Source organism: Odocoileus virginianus, chromosome 16 (assembly GCF_023699985.2).
Source record: "Odocoileus virginianus isolate 20LAN1187 ecotype Illinois chromosome 16, Ovbor_1.2, whole genome shotgun sequence".
Lineage (NCBI taxonomy): Eukaryota > Metazoa > Chordata > Mammalia > Artiodactyla > Cervidae > Odocoileus > Odocoileus virginianus.
This window is the reverse complement of record NC_069689.1, coordinates 11,338,408-11,353,620: the sequence shown is the minus strand read 5'-3', so window position 1 is coordinate 11,353,620 and position 15,213 is coordinate 11,338,408. Positions and strand designations below refer to the sequence as shown.

The 15,213-nt window shown below is 60.4% G+C and overlaps 1 protein-coding gene across 4 annotated transcripts in view; it reads right to left on the bottom strand.

Moving 5' to 3' along the window:
* Positions 1–13,877, bottom strand: part of BEGAIN (brain enriched guanylate kinase associated) — a 46,109-nt gene extending 32,232 nt beyond the window's left edge. For 2 of the 4 annotated variants that reach the window (XM_070477831.1, XM_070477832.1), the window contains exon 1: positions 13,728–13,877. Coding sequence is in view for 2 of the 4 variants with exons in the window: in XM_070477827.1 (XP_070333928.1) it covers positions 13,728–13,769 (42 nt within the window). In the remaining 2 variants the exon portion in view is untranslated. The remainder of the gene's footprint in view (positions 1–13,727) is intronic. The other 2 variants (XM_070477827.1, XM_070477829.1) reach the window with 1 other exon arrangement.
* Positions 13,878–15,213: the final 1,336 nt, after the last annotated feature.

The window sequence follows — 15,213 nt, the reverse complement described above, 5'->3', positions numbered from 1 at the left end:
AGCTCAATGTCTCACCTCGGGAGGCTGCAAAGTCTTCAGAGGACGCTGTGAGTGCACGGGACTGTCTTGGGGGCAGGGCTGGTGAAGGGTTGTCGCTGCTCCCGAGCCAGCCTTTTAATACCATCACTCAGGGTGGACCCTCTTTGAAGAGGTTTTACATCACTCCTTGCCCACTTGTATTCATTCAACAAACATTCCCTCTGGGCCCTGTTCTAGGGGACTCAGCAGCAAACAAACTAAACCAGAGGAGCGTCTCTGCCCTCACGGCGCTGAGATGCCCACAGCGGGAGGCAGACTGCCCAGGGCACTGTGCGGTGCCCCTCCTGCCCTGAGTTCGGGGGGTGTCTGTTCACCAGTGGGGAGCAGAGATCGAGTCGGGGGCCTCGTGCGCCATCGTCAGAACTCTGGCTTCTATCTTGAGAGGGTGGGAAGCCCCCCACTAGCTGAGCAGAGGGGTGCCCCTCGGGCTGCAGCGTGGAGGACGCCCTGAGGCTTGAGTGCGGTGCCCCGGGAGTCCAGCTGGAGGGACCCACACAGTCCAGGTGAACAGGGTCCAGGCCGGAGGTTCAGACATCCCAGCGGGGACACGGGCGAGAGGGTGGGGGACAGGGGTTTGGAGTTCAGAGGAGGGTCCAGGAGATGTAAATCTGCACGTGGCCCACATGGAGATAGCATCTGAGCCCCAACCCTGGATGAGACCACATGGGGAGTCAGCCCGGATCGGGGACAGGAGGGACTCTGCCGGGTGGGGGTTCCACCCCGGGAGGGGCGGGACCAGCCCGAGAGACTGAGACGGGGCGGCCAGGGAGGCCGAGAGGCCGGTCTCAGGGCCCGCTGTGCTGGGCACACAGTGGATACCTCAGTCGGAACAGTAAGCTGAGCGCTGATGGACGGGGTGGGGGGTGGGTGCTGGCCCAAGGCCCCTCAGCAAGTTGGGGACTTGACCCCAAACCTTGGCCTGGGGCTGTCCCTACGTGGGGCCAAGAACATCCTTCCCCTTGGCGATTCAGGAGGATCTCGCCATGGGCCGAGAGGTGCCCTGTCCCCTCCCCCGGCCACGCCCCACGCTTCTCCGCGTGGCCAGGGCAGGGCCTCGGGCCCCCAGCTGTGCGCCAGTGCAGATGGACTAGGCCCGTGGCTGCAAACTGGCCTCCTGAGCTAAATCTGGCCTGCCAGCATGTTGTATTTGGCCTGTGAGAGGGTTTTAAATTTTTTTTTTAAACATTTGAGCCAACGTTTAAAAATTGGGAGCGTTTACATTTTAAAATCCGTATTTTTGGCTCCTGCTGAAATTTTGGAAGATCTGGCAACTCCGGCCCACATTCCCACGTGGCACCAGTTGGGGAGAAGGAAAGCAAGCAGCTGCCCCCTCCAGAGGCACCTTGGGGGTCCCCCACTCTCCGCGGAGCAGCGCTGTCATACCTTAGGCTGGCCGCACCAACGGGGAGCCTGGGGCCCAGCGGGTGGGGGGGCTTGCCTGAGGTCTCCCCGGGGGGAAGCCTGTCGGGCAAGATCCAAATGCAGCTCCGGAGACTCCCAGGCCTGGCATCTGGGGTCTTGTCACCACCCTCCCGAAGCCTGCTGCAGAGTCCCCAGCCCTCCCCTCCTTCCTGGACACTGGCCGGTGCCTCCTGCTTGTTTCTGCCCCTTGTGTTCTCAGGAAAACCTTGGCTCAAGTCATTCACACTCTAGTACGAGGGAACCTTGGTACCAGGTCTGTGATGGTGATGGTTTGGGGTCCCGGAGACCTTCTACTGTAGCGTTTCATATGCTGGACAGTGAAGGGTCAGACCAGAGTCCCCCGTGACCCCTCAGCCAGACCCAGCAGAGGCAGGACTAGAGTCCACCCTACCTCCATCCCCCTTCCCCCAACCCTGGCCTGGATTGCTGCTTCCTCCCCAAAAGGGTTCACGGTGTCACTCCAGGCACTGCCCTCGAGAAATGGCTTTCAGACCGGTGCCAGGAAGCCAGGGGTCTGCCCTCCTTCCCCAAAGCTCCAGCTTCACCCTGGGAACTGTTCCGGGGACACAAGCCTGTCCAGGCCAGGTGGAGGGGCTGTCATATCACCTGCATGGCTCCCATCGGCCCGGTGATGGGATTCCTGCTGTGTGCAGGCACCTTCACCCATCACCTCCCATCCCCACCATGCACACAGCCTGGAGACACCGTGGGATGCGGCTTGTCCAGGCTCACTGAGCCAGGGCACAGCCCAGCCAGGACTCTGCCGAGCTCTGCTCACTGAGCCTCGGCTCCTGGTCTGTTGAATGGGCCTGATCCCAGCATGTCTCTCACTGGCCTCTTTGGAGTATGTGATGCAAGGCTGGAGGGGACCACACATGACACTGGGGTGGTGTGGGGCTGAAGCCCACCTCCTGCTTCAAGGTGCCAACTCCAGCTCCTTGGGAAGGATGTTCTGGCTGCCCCTCAGCACCTGCTGCAAGGTCTTGACAGGTCCCGAAGGCCCCATGCAGCCTGGTAGCCCCAGGAGGCATGTGCGAGGGGCCTTGAGATGGAATCCTCCAGAGACCTGGGCATCGTGGGGCTCCCCTGGGACCCAGTGGTCCCCAGAGTGAGGGGGGCAGGGTGTGCCAAGCCCAGAGCAGAGGAGAGTCCTGGATCGCCAGGCCCCTGTGGAGGAGGCTGGGGATGCCAGGCTTACTGGGTGACTGCTGGAGGCTTTCCAGGGACAAGGCAAAAGAAAGCTCATGACCACTACTTCCCTTCCTCGGCCGGGGAAACTGAGGCCCAGAGAGGGCGGGTGACCTATCTGGGTCCTTGAGGGTACTCTACCCTGAGCTGAGGGCTCACTGGCTGTGCTCGGCCCAGCAGACCCCAGGGGAAGGGCTGGTGGTCTGCAAACACCCGGAACCCCCCAGCAGCCATGCTGCTTCTGGGCTCTCCCTGGAGAAAGAGGGGGTCATGTCACTGAAGGCAAGGATGGCACCCACAAGAGTGGGGGTGCACCAAGGTCAGGCACAGAGACAGAAGAGCGTGGGCAAGCACTCGGCAAGCATCAGCTGTCTCCTACCACCCAGGACTTTGCTGCCATAACAGGCCCTCAGGGCTTCCCTCGTGGCTCAGTGGTAAAGAATCCTCCTGCCGATGCAGGAGACACGGGTTCGATCCCCGGTCCGGCAAAATCCCACATGCCTTAGAGCAAATAAGCCTCTGCGCCACAGCTACCGACTCTGCACTCTAGAGCCTGGAAACCGCAACTGCTGAGCCCCTGCTCCGCAACAAGAGAGGACACGAAAAGCCCAAGAAGCAACGAAGATCCAGTGCAGCCAAAAAGAAGTCAATACATATAACGAGAACCAGAACTCCTCCCCTCAGGGAGGTCATTCTTGGGAAGGGTCTGGGCGAGATCTTCACTGCCCTGGCCCCGTGGCCCAACCTCGGTCCTGTGCCCGGAGTTGTCAGGAGGGGACAATGTCCTCCACAGCCTGTAAGGACCTGCCCCAGCCCCAGGGGGCACAGGTTTGGGAGATGAAGGCCAGTCCCGAGGTGGGGGTGCTGCCACCCTGACGCGCCACACAACCCGACCCCCCCAGGACAGCTGGGCAGGTCTCACCAAGTCTTCCTGCCCATCTGTCTGAAGCCAGAGTGTGTGTGTGTGTGTGTGTGTGTGTGCGCGTGCGTGCGCATGCGTGTGTGTCTGGAGGGCGTGTTAACGTGGTATTTAAATACAAAGACCTCAGTCCAAGTCCAGACTCCCGAGGAGGCCCTGGGGCAACTCAGGACCTCAGTTTCCAACTCCATCAAATGGGCAGCTCTGAAGGACCTGGGCCCACCTGTCTGCTTGACAGGGCCGTGACATCCTACCTCACACGGACACGACTGACGTTCAAAACCTCAACGGAAACATCATAGGAAATCCTGTGGTAAAATAGCAAGGTCTCTGCCAATAGGGGAGTGATATTATTATTATTGCTATGAATACCCCTGCTGTCTACTCATGCATACTCCAGAAATAGCCTCCTGCCCTTAAGCCAGAGGTTTCATCCTAGAGGTCCATTCTTTGGGTTCTTAGGGCCTTTGCCATTCCAATGACTATGAAAGGGGGGGTGAGGAGGGAACTTGGAAGGGTCGGCCAGAGCTGGTGGGGAAACGGCCCCCAAAGGGAGCAGGGCAGGGGCCCAGCAGACCTCTGTCCGCTGCCCACTGGGGGATGGGTGGGGGCTGAGACTCACCCGGCCTGGAGGCCTCCGGGGGGAGGCGGCCCGGCCTCCACGCTTGCTGCTGCCCACGCGAAGCCCAGTGGTCTCTGCAGCCCGGCCCGGCCTAGCCCGGCTTGCAGCCTCCGGGGCAGTCTCTGAGGAAAGCTCGGGGCTCAGGGCCAGGATCTTCTCTGGGGCGGCGGCTCTGGCGAGGGGCTCCCGGGCTGGGCCCGGGTCTTGCTCATCAGGGGAGGGCTCCGGGCTGCGGCCCCTGTGCCCCCGAAAGGCCTCCAGCGTCCCGGGGTCTAGCACCCGCACGGCGACCTCATCCAGGAACCTGGAGAAGGGCAGTCTGGCCTCCCGTCGGCGGCCCAGCCAGGCCAGGGGGCCGGGAGCTGGCCTGCTGCCCATGCCTGGGGGCTCGGCAGCGGACAAGGGGCCGGGTGAGGCTTTGGGGGCTTCCTGGCTGGGCTGTGCTGCCCCGCCGGGGTGAGATGGTGGGCCCGTGGGGTTCCAACCTGAGGTGGGGCTCGTTTTGCAGCCTCTAAGGCCCTCCCTGCAGGCCTCCTTCCTGGGGGCCTCGGCCCTGGGCTCCATGAGGGAGCTGGGGCCATCCTGCCTGGGGCTCCCGGGGTCTGGACCCTGTGCCTGGGAGCCGGTCCCCGAGAGCATCCTCCTCTGTCAGTCCAAGGTCAAGCCTCTCCAAGTACCTCGCTGACTCCCACTTCCCTCCTCGCATGTGGCTGGGGGCCCTGCACCCTCTGTGGGGCGGGGGTGGTGGCGCAGGGTTACTGGTCCCTCACTGGCCAGAGTGATCCGCTGAGCGCCCGCCCCCAATTGATCCAGACAGCACGTGGCAGGGGGCCTCCCGCCCCCTAAATTGATTCTTACTAAATGGGAGCCGGGCTTCAGGGCTTAGAAAGTGCTAGAGAAGCAAAGGTCATGTCCTGAACTCTGCATCTGCCTGGGGAAGTAACCTGCGCTGAATGAACACCCGCTGTGTGTCGAAGGGCAAGCCTCACACACGCCACTCACCACATCTCCTCATCTCTGCCGGGTGTGAGTTGGGCTCAGGGACATGGGTGAACATGGGGCCTGAAGGAGGGGAAATTAGAACTGCCTCCATCTGAAATAATAGGAGGCTGTGGTAGAGACTGCTGGCTCCCCACTGTCATCCCACTCGGAGTGAAGAGTCCTCCTTTTATTGTGGGAGGTAAGATTTCCCAGGCTCCTTTGTAGCCAGGGGTAGCCAATGAGATACAAACGGAAATTACTGGGCGTGACTACTCCTTAAAAGGGATCAGATAGCTTGCCTGTGCCCTTTTTGCTCCCTCTCCCAAACTCTTCTACTTCTTATATGGAACATGCAAGTGATGGTTGGAGCTACTGCAGCTATTTTGCACCATGAGGCAAATTTGAGGCAGACGCCACATATAAAGGCTAGAGGAGCAGAAAGACAGAAGAACCTGGGTTCCTGATGACCGCTGAGTCATCACACCAGCCTTGGACCACCTGCCTCTGGCACTGGCACTTCTTTAACTTGTGGGAAATAACCCCTGTCTTATTTAAGCCATAGTTATTTCCAATCTCTGCTGCTATCAGCAGTTTGCAATTCTTCACTGATACACAGGGGATAAGGTTAGGAATCACAGTTGACAATGCTATGAGCAAGAGCTTTTGGCAGATGGGGGCCTAGAGTATAGTTAGATGGGGAGTAGGGAGGGGGAGATTACCCCAGAGAAGGGTCAGAGCCAGTCCTGGGCATTTGCTCTTTTGTATGAAGGGAGACTCACTGATGAATCTCAGGAAGCCAGGGGTCCAGGCAGGACTCCTTCCTGGGATGCGGCTGTGTGAGTACTCACAGGATGGCTCCCCAGCGGGTGGCAGCCCCAGGCCTTTGGCCGTGAGCCCCAGCCCTGGTCTCTGGTGCCGCTTAGAGGATGGCCCAGGCTGCCTTTAGCACTGCCTGCCTGCGGCTGTGTACCTGGAGCCTCTGCCCACCTGGCAGCACCTGGATGCCTCACATCAAGTGCTGGGGACCCCTTCTTCTCTGAGCTCAGCTGGACACCTCTCTGAATGTCTCCCAGCACCTGTGACTGAAAGTCTGAAAAACTTCATGAGCTTAACTGCCCAGGTCAGGGATGGAAGCTGCCGGCACCCTCCTTCGCCTCCTCCCCTCACCATACTCCTAACCACCAGGCCCTGACCGTTCACCCTCTCTCAGACCTGGCTGCCTCCCTCCATCCTCACCATCACCTAGCTGGTCCCAGGTGCCACCATATCTCACCTGGACACCTACAATCACCTCTCCCTGGGGCCATTGACCCCAGCTTGGTCCACTCCACAAACAAGCTCGTGTGAACTTTGAAATTTGCAGACCAGATAACCAGACAATGTCACACATTCATGCACCCTGCAAGGCCCTGATGGCCCAGGGTCTTCTCTACCCTCACCCACAGAACTTCCATCTACTTCCTGAACATACCAAGCCCTCACTGGTCTCAGGGTCTTTGCACTTGCTGGTCCCTCTGCCGGGGAGCACTCTCCCTCCCCCTCCTTGGCATCACCTAACTCCCATCTACCTTACAGGGTCCCAGTTCTACCTTTCAGGGTTCCATCTACCTGACTCCTTCCACCCTCCAGATCAGATCAGGTACCCCTGCAGCAGCCTCGTATCATGACCCTTAACTGTAACTGCCATGTTCCCATGAATCTGCTTATCATGTGTCCCCCTAGATGGTGAGCTTCACTTCACCCCAGCTCTCTGCACAGGGCCCAGCACGTTGGAGGCACTCAACCAGTAGTTCTCAAATGAATGAATAAGTGAAGGCATCCCATTGCTGATGCAGAAGCTCCAATCCACTGGCCACCTGATGAGAAGAGCTGACTCACTGGAAAAGACCCTGATGCTGGGAAAGACTGAAGGCCAAAGGAGAGTGGGGAGGCAGAGGATGAGATGGTTGGATAGCATCACCGACTCAAAGGACATGAATCGGAGCAAACTCTGGGAGACAGCGAAGGACAGCAGAAGCGTGGCGTGCTGCAGTCCATGGGGTTGCATGGAGTCCAGGCAGGACTTAGCGACCACCACTACCCCAGGTTCAGACTGTCCGTTCATAAGCATCTGTGGCCCGGTGTGAACTTCCTCTGGCTGGGCACGGGCAGGAGAACGTGGGAGTCAGGGGTCTCAGGCTCTCGGAAGGCCACAGGTCCCCACCTGCTCCTGCTATCCTCTGAAGGCCACCTCTTTACACTTGGACACCCCCCTCCCCAGCAGTATCCAGTCATCCAGCCCTGCTCCGCCACCAGTGTGAACTAAACTTGGAGGCTGGCAGAACCAAGGTCAAGTTCACCTCCAACACCCCAGCTGACCTTGGGCAAGTCATGTCCTCTCCTGATTGTCAGATGCCGACAGAGCAGCACCCAGTCCCGAGCAGGGATGCAGGGGGAGCGCACAGAGGCTGCTGGGAGCCTTCGGCAGGGAGCCCGGCCTCTCCTGGGACCCCGGGACCCCTCAGCCCGGGGGCTCTCAGGTGGCCACCCCCCTGCTACGTGCCATCACAGGAATGTTCCGGGGGCCTGGCCAGCCGGTCCTCCGAGCCTCTCCCAGAGTTGCCGGGCTGCATCAGACAAGTTCCTGTTGTCATAACAACCCGCTGGCTCTCAGCCGCCTGGGCCCGAGGCCCCAGAGGATGCTGTCGGCGGCTCGCAGCCGGGGCCTGCTCACCTCTCAGCGGCCTGGGCTGCCTCTCCAGAGAGGGCTTCCAGCCCCTGCCTCTTGACTCATCTGCTCCGCCCCCCCACCTCCTTTCCTGAACCCCTACTGGGTGCCAAGTTCCAACTCGTAGCCCAAATCATCACCCAGTGAGGTGGGACAGCCGTGAACTGTCTCATGTTTAAAGGAGCAGGCTCTCGTGGGGGTCACGTGACTCGTCTGAAGTCACAGGGGTCGGATGTGGCAGACCCGGGGTGGGGTCTCAGGCCCTGTGTCACTCTGGGACCCCCGCAGCCCCTTCTCCACCTCCTGGCCCCACCGCGCCCCCAAAGATGGGAAGCTGGCCAAGGTCTGAGAGCTCCCAGGCAGGAGGGACCCAACTTCGGGTTGCCTCCTGGAGCTGGAACAGTGACCTGGCCCCAGGCACCGATGGGACCCTGGAGGGCTGGGGGTGGGGACGGTGGGGGTGTGGAGGGCAGGTTGAGCATTCACTAAGTGCTCCAAACATCACCTCGCTAACTCCTGCGGCAACCTCCACCCCAAGCTGGGACATGCCACCCCGTCTCTTGGAGCAGGACCCGGGCTGACTGGTAAACAGCCACACCCGCCACACACCAGAAACCGTAGCCAGCACCCACAGGAGTGCAGTTGCCTTCCAAGCCTCCCTCATTCCAGTGCGGAAGTTTCTATTACAGCCCCCTCCTTTACAGACGAGGACATTCCAGGTCTGAGGATTCTCACGCTTTTCACCATGCTGCCTCTGCTTCCGGCTGTTTCTGTGCTGGCCTGAGAACCCCCGAGGGCGGCCGCAGCCCCGGCATCCGTGCCCTGGGGCGTGCATTCACACCATTCGCCAGGTAGCATGTACCAATCTCCACACACCGATGCATGCCTCCATGTCTGCACCTGCCGTCTACCACCCATTCATCCAGGTATCCATCCTTGCATCCACACATCCATCAGGAAGAAGGGCTGGGGCTGAGTTCATAGTTCAGGGGCACGCACTTGAGCCATCCAGACCTTCCAGGAAGTCTCCTGGGACACGGAACTCCCTGCAGGAGTCCCTGCTTGCTTCCCTGTCTTTACAAGAGGCCACACTGTGGGCTCCTGGCTCCCTAAGCCTGTCTTCCAGCCTAACTGGAGAGGCCTCCTGGCCCCCGCCCTCCTCCCAGCCCTGCAGCCTCCCTGCTATGGGGTCATGGAATGGGAGGGTCTGGGGTTACGCAAGCCTGGATGCTGCACCCACCCATCTCAGGGACCACTCATCTGCTAGCAGGTACCCACCCATTCGCACACCAGTGTGCCCTTCCGGGCCTGCACCTGCCACCCGCCACCCATTCGTCCATGTATCCATCCTTGTCACTTGTGTCTTGTGTCCACACATCCATCCGTCCATCACGGATGCAGCCACCCGCCAACATGTGTCCATTTCTGCAGTGATCTGCCCTTCCATGCCTGTATCCATGCGTCACTAATGTATCCTCAAGCACTTATCCATGCACTCTTCCTGTATCCATCCATCCACTCCTCTGTTCTTACATCCATCATTTTATTGACATTATTAAGTCCCCATCCATCCACCCCGGCATCCACACATTGACTGAACCCATTAAGCATCCATCCACTTTCTCATGCCTGTATTCATCCATCCTCTGACATGGACTCCTGTATCCATCCAGCCCTTTACCCATTCGTCCGTTGACATCTATCCATCCATTTTAGAGCCTTCCATCCACACATGTATCCGTCTTGTCATATGAATGAGAAATCCATCTGTCTATCAATCTACCCTTATATCCATCCACGGATTTCTTCTATCCATCCATTCCTATCCGTATCAATTCTTTCATTCATCTACTCATCCATCCCTTTCTTAACACTTAGATCCATCAATCTCTCCTCCTATGCATCTATCCCTCTAGCTTTCTATCCATCCATCCACTGGGCTGCCCTGCCACATGCCTCCCACCACATCCATTTGCCTACAATACACCCACCGGCCTCTGCAGTCCACCCCACATTGCTTCTCCACCCAGATGCACGGGAATCCCAGCATGGACCAGCAGAACCATTACTGGAGCTTTCGGTGTCTGTCTTCCCCAGGCAGGACCAGGTCTGGCCCATCCCCATTCCTGACTCGGTTCAAGGCTGCTAGTGGGACAAGTGACTGCAGTCCCGTGGCCTGGCTCAGAGCTAGGCATGAGCTGATGCCCACCCCCAAGAAGCCCCTAGGGGCTGCAGTGGGAGCCTCCAGATCCACGGTCTGTTGGGGTTGGAGTCACTGCTTGGCCCCTTTCCTGGCTGGGGGGCCGTGAAAGCCACCATCACCCTCCTAACGCCGCCATGCTAGTCAAGGTCTGTGTCTCCTGGCAGACTGTGAGATCTTGAAGGGTGAGGTTTGTATCAGATTCACCTAAGTGGTCCCAGTGAGTGGGGCACAGTGGGGGACATGGGGAGAGTATGCTAAGGGGGATGGAGAATTCATCCACTCACTCAGTCCTTCATTCCTGCAGTACTGAACCAACAGAGACAGCTCTGGTCAGCTCTTTCTGCCACTGGCTCTCACCAAGGCTTGTTCTTGGGCCATGGAAGCCACTCCTCTGACGGAGAGAGGCGTTGTGCCTCAGAAACGGAGCCCCAGAGAGAGGACAGGGTCTTGCTCAAGGATACACAGCAGAGGAGGAACTAGAACCCAAGACTCCAGACTCCCATCTAGGCCTCTCCTCCTAGCAGGTTAGTGACCTGCTCTGGGGCAGGAGGGGTAGCCAGGAGGGGGATGCTGGGAGCAATTCTAGGCCAACCCGGTGAGCCTGGGGTCACCCCTGGATTTGTCCCCAGGGACCTCTACCTGCTATGAGGGGAAGAGCCTCCTCCTGACACACACACACACACACACACACACACACACACACATTCGACCTCCACACTTTGGCTGGACCGAGCCTCCTCTGATCCTTGCACTCTCCCCTCTTGAGGCAGGAGGTAGACGGACCCCACCCCACAGGGTAAGGTGACTGGAGATTCATTCCCTGTGGACCAAAACTCTAAAATATCAAGAGCAGGACAATTGAGAGAGGAAGCTAGGCCTTGCCCAGACCACATATTTCTCATTCGCAAAGTCAGGAGACCTCCCCAACCACACATGTGCGGAAAGGCTCCTTGGAGGTCAAAACAGGAGTGATGCTAACTGACGCCAACTACCCATAGGCCTTTGCGGCGGGATCCATATTGGCTGAGAGATGAGTGCGCACACACAGAAGGATTCTGAGACACGCCAAATATGGACTCTGCACCAGGCAAGTCAGAATGATTGGTCAGAGGGAAACCGGAAGAAATGCCTCATAAAAATAACTCAAACTACCAAACTCTGAGACTGTCTGAGTCTGCCCCTGTGTCTATCCACACGTCCTGTACTTTTTTCTTCTAATAAGCACTTAACTTGTTTCACTACTCTCCATCTTTGTGGGAATTCTTTTCTTCTGCAAAGCCGAAGGGCCAGGGCCTTGTCACTGACCACTGGTTGAGTGGTCAGAATTCGCTGCTATTACTGCCACGGTCTGATCTCACTCTCTGGCCAGGGACTGAAGCCCTGCTTCAAGCTGCTATAGACCCAGGATCACTCTCACCTCTAGGCCTTCCCCTCTCCTGCTCCTCCACCCTCCCCTGTTCAACTCCCACCCAGGCCCTGGCTTCTCGAGCCTCTGAGGACTTGAGAAATTGTGGACGGTCTCCAGGGGCTTCCCTGGCGGCTCAGATGGTAAAGAATCTGCTTGCCATGCAGGAGGCCCGGGTTTGATCCTTGGGTCGGGAAGATCCCCTAGGGAAGGAAATGGCAACCCATACCAGTATTCTTGCCTGGAGAATCCCGTAGGCCGAGGAGGCCGGCGGGCTACAGTCCGTGGGGTTGCAGAGAGTAGGACACGACTGAGCATGCATGCATGCAGGGACCGTCTCCAACCAAGCCTTCAGTCACCCATGGACTGCTCTTTCCCCCTCTCATTCATTCATTCTTAACATCTTTAAGTGCCTGTGGGAGTGGGGGGCTACTTCAAAGCATTGCCGTGGAGACAAGGCATGAAAGTGCTTATATCAGGGCTGGCACATAGTAGCTGCTTGATAAATGGCAGCTCTCTCGGGCCAGAGTCTGTGCCCAAGAGTCTCTGAGGGTGGATAGATCTCCTTCCAGACTGCTCTGCCTCGCTTCCACTCTCCGACCCAGAAATGACCCACTCTCCACGCCTGGCCCGGTGGAAAGCCAGACCCACAGCACTGAGGCTCCAGGCAGCCTCAGCATCCCAGGTGTGAACAGCTCCAGGTTCTGAGGATAAGAGGAACACGGAGCGCAGGAATCTATAAATATGAGACAATAGTCCTTCCGAAAGCGCAGGCAGCCTCCTCTCGCCCCGGCGCCGGCGCGCAGCAACCGCATCTGCCACTGCGCCTGCTTCTCTGTGCCGCCCTGATTATAGTGAGAGTCGGGAAAATTAAGGGTTTTCGGGTATGCTGCCAGGGCCCAGGCTGCTGCCTCCCCGCCCTGTGCGTCACGCATGCCAGGCGGAGCCGCCCCTTATCGGCCACTTGCCCCAGCCGTCTATACCACCCGGACTGGGACGGCCGGCACAGCAGAGGATGATGGACTTTCTTCCCCGGTCCTCGCCGGCCCTGGGGGTGGAAGGGACTCCGCTGCAGGCAGTGGGCAGGGGAACTGGGGCCCAGTGAAGGGCAAGGACCTCTCCACGGCCCCTCAGAGACCTAGGGCGCTGGGACCTCCACAGGAGCCAAGCCCATGGGGAGACCCTGTCCTGCTGGCCCGGAGCCCCGAGGCCTTGACCCCTGGTCAGTTTCCAGTCTGCAAACAGCCCAGGTCTGTGGCTGACCTTGGCCACCAGGGCTCCACCTCTGCAGGCACAGCGCACTCAGCCACCACCGGCCCATTCCTGGGTCCCTACTCTGCTCCCATCTGGCTGGTCCAGGAGACTCCTGGATGCCCCCCACGCTGCTCCTGCCCCAAAGGAACCACACTGGGGACGGGGTGGGGCCCAAACGAGGAAGGAAACACCTCTACACCAGGCAGGAACCGGAAACGCTAGGGCAGCAATTCCCATCCAACTGTGCTGGGGTTCAGGGAGGGTGGACGCTTCGGTGGAGCGGCCCCCGGGTGCGCCTTCCCCTTCCCGAGCCTCAGTTTCCTCCCTTCGAACTGTGGGGAATGGGAGCTCCTTGCCCTGCAGGCGCAGAGTGAGACCTAGGGGGTCCGGGCCGGCGCAAGCCCACGCACTGTGATCGCTCAATGAACTAGCCCCTGGTGCAGCCTCCTTCTGGCTCCTCGACCTTTCCCGGGGTAGGTGGGGGGGCTCACTGAGCCTCGACCCGCGGCATGAGGGGGGCCTGCCAGCACGCCGGGCCACCCGCCCGTGACAGCTGACAGCAGCAGGTCCCAGATCGCCTAGGCCCCGCCCTGCTCCCCTCCCCCCGCCGTGCCCCAGCCTCCCTCCCACCGGAGGGATGCACGTGTTAGAGGGGCGAGGACCCCCGCAACTCGGTCCCAGTGCTCGGGCCGGCCTCGCGGGGGGCAGGGCGGCGCGCGGAGGCCGAGTCCCCGCCCCGCCCTGCGAGTGCCCCCCGCAGCCAGCGAGCGTTCGTGGCCGGTCCCCACCCCCCGCTCCCACCCCGCGCACCGGCACCGGAGGGGGCGCTACGGGCGGGGGAGCAGAGGCTGGACAGTCGCCCCCCTCGCGGGAGGGGGCACGCGGGCCGCCGGCGGCGCAGCCGAGACCGCGCTGCCGCGTGGGTGGCGCCCGCCCCGCCTCCGCGCCCGCGCCCGCGCCCTGCCCTCCGGGCTCGCGGGTACTCACCGCCCGGCGGAGCCGGCCCGGCCGCCGGCCGCCAGTCCACATGGCCCCGGGGCAGCCGCGCGGCTCGCCTGCGCCGCCGCCGCCGCCGCCGCCGCGCTCGGGTCCCGCTGCTGCCGCCGCCGCCGCCCCCGGCCCGCACCCTCCCCTCCGAGGCCGAGCGCGCCCGGAGCCGCGGCGCGGCCGGGGCTCCCCCCACCCCGCCCGGCTTCCCGCAGGGAGCGCCCGCCCCCCGCCCCCAGCCCGGCTCCCCGCCAGCCCCGGCCCCGCGCGCAGCCGCGGCTGATTCCGCGGCTCCCCCCGCAGCGCCCAGGCGGGGCGCACTGGCGGGGGGACGCTGGGGCAGGCCTGGGGGCGCGGGGCGCCACGTGCACTCGGGAGCTGGGGAGGGGATGGCGGCCGGCCGGGGAATGAATGAACCCGCGGGAGATGAATGGTGGGGCGCGGTGAATGGAGTGCGGTGCGAGCCGGGGGAACGAATGAATGAGGAAGGAATGCACTAGGCAGTGTTGAGGGAAAGAACGGACGGGGCCCGCGTTCCTGCTCTGCTTGAGCCAGCACGCCTGTGCCAAGGTAGCCAGGTGATGGCGGAGGGTCGCCCCCTTCCCCAGCAATCTGGAAGAGGAGGTGGCCTCTGGAGGGGTCAGGGTTACCCCAGGAACTTTCAGCTGGAGCACCTGTCTCCTTACCCGCCGCAGAGCCCCAGGCTGGCCCCGTCTTAGTCCTGAAGAAGGGTACAAAGTGAGCCGTGGCCCTTCCCCGCTGAGGCATTGGTGCAAGGCCATCCCCATGGTCCAGGCCTGGCTGGGGCCTCTTCAAAAACCAGACTCAGTTCTGAGGGCCTTACATAGGGCACCTGGACAAGTCTGCCAGCCAGGCCAGCCCTGCAGCAGCCAGCATTGGAACCCTGGAGAAAAAAACACAAGGGGGCCGGAAGGATCCTGGCTGGTGCAGAGAGGTCCCAGAGCACATGCACTTGACTCCTGCCCTCCCTTGAGACCTACGGGCTCGTGGTTCACCGCGTTTATGTAATTCCCAAGCACATGGCAGATTACAAGGTGCTGCCTATGAATACTATATATATATATATATATATACTTTTTAAAATCGTTGCAAAATACATGTAACACACAACTGCCCATTTCCGCCGTTTTGAAGCGTACAGCTCAGTGCCATAAGGACTTTCACTCCGTGGTGTGGTCGCCACCACCGCCATCTGCCTTGTATCTCACGTGTGTGAACTTTGCGCATCTAGCCACTCATTTAGTTGGGGGAGTGGGTGGCTACATTCAGGCACAGGGCAGTGCTGTGAAGAGACCCTGATGGCCAGGGAAGTGGGGAAATCAATGGAGAAGAGACAGCAGAAAGGAGCCGGCCGCCGATTCGAGCCATTTAGCGTGGAGGCAAAGTCCTCTCTCTCCCACCCCTCAGGCCCTGGGGACCCTGTTGAGGCACAAATGAAACAAAGGAGGTGCAGGGAGGTTCGGGG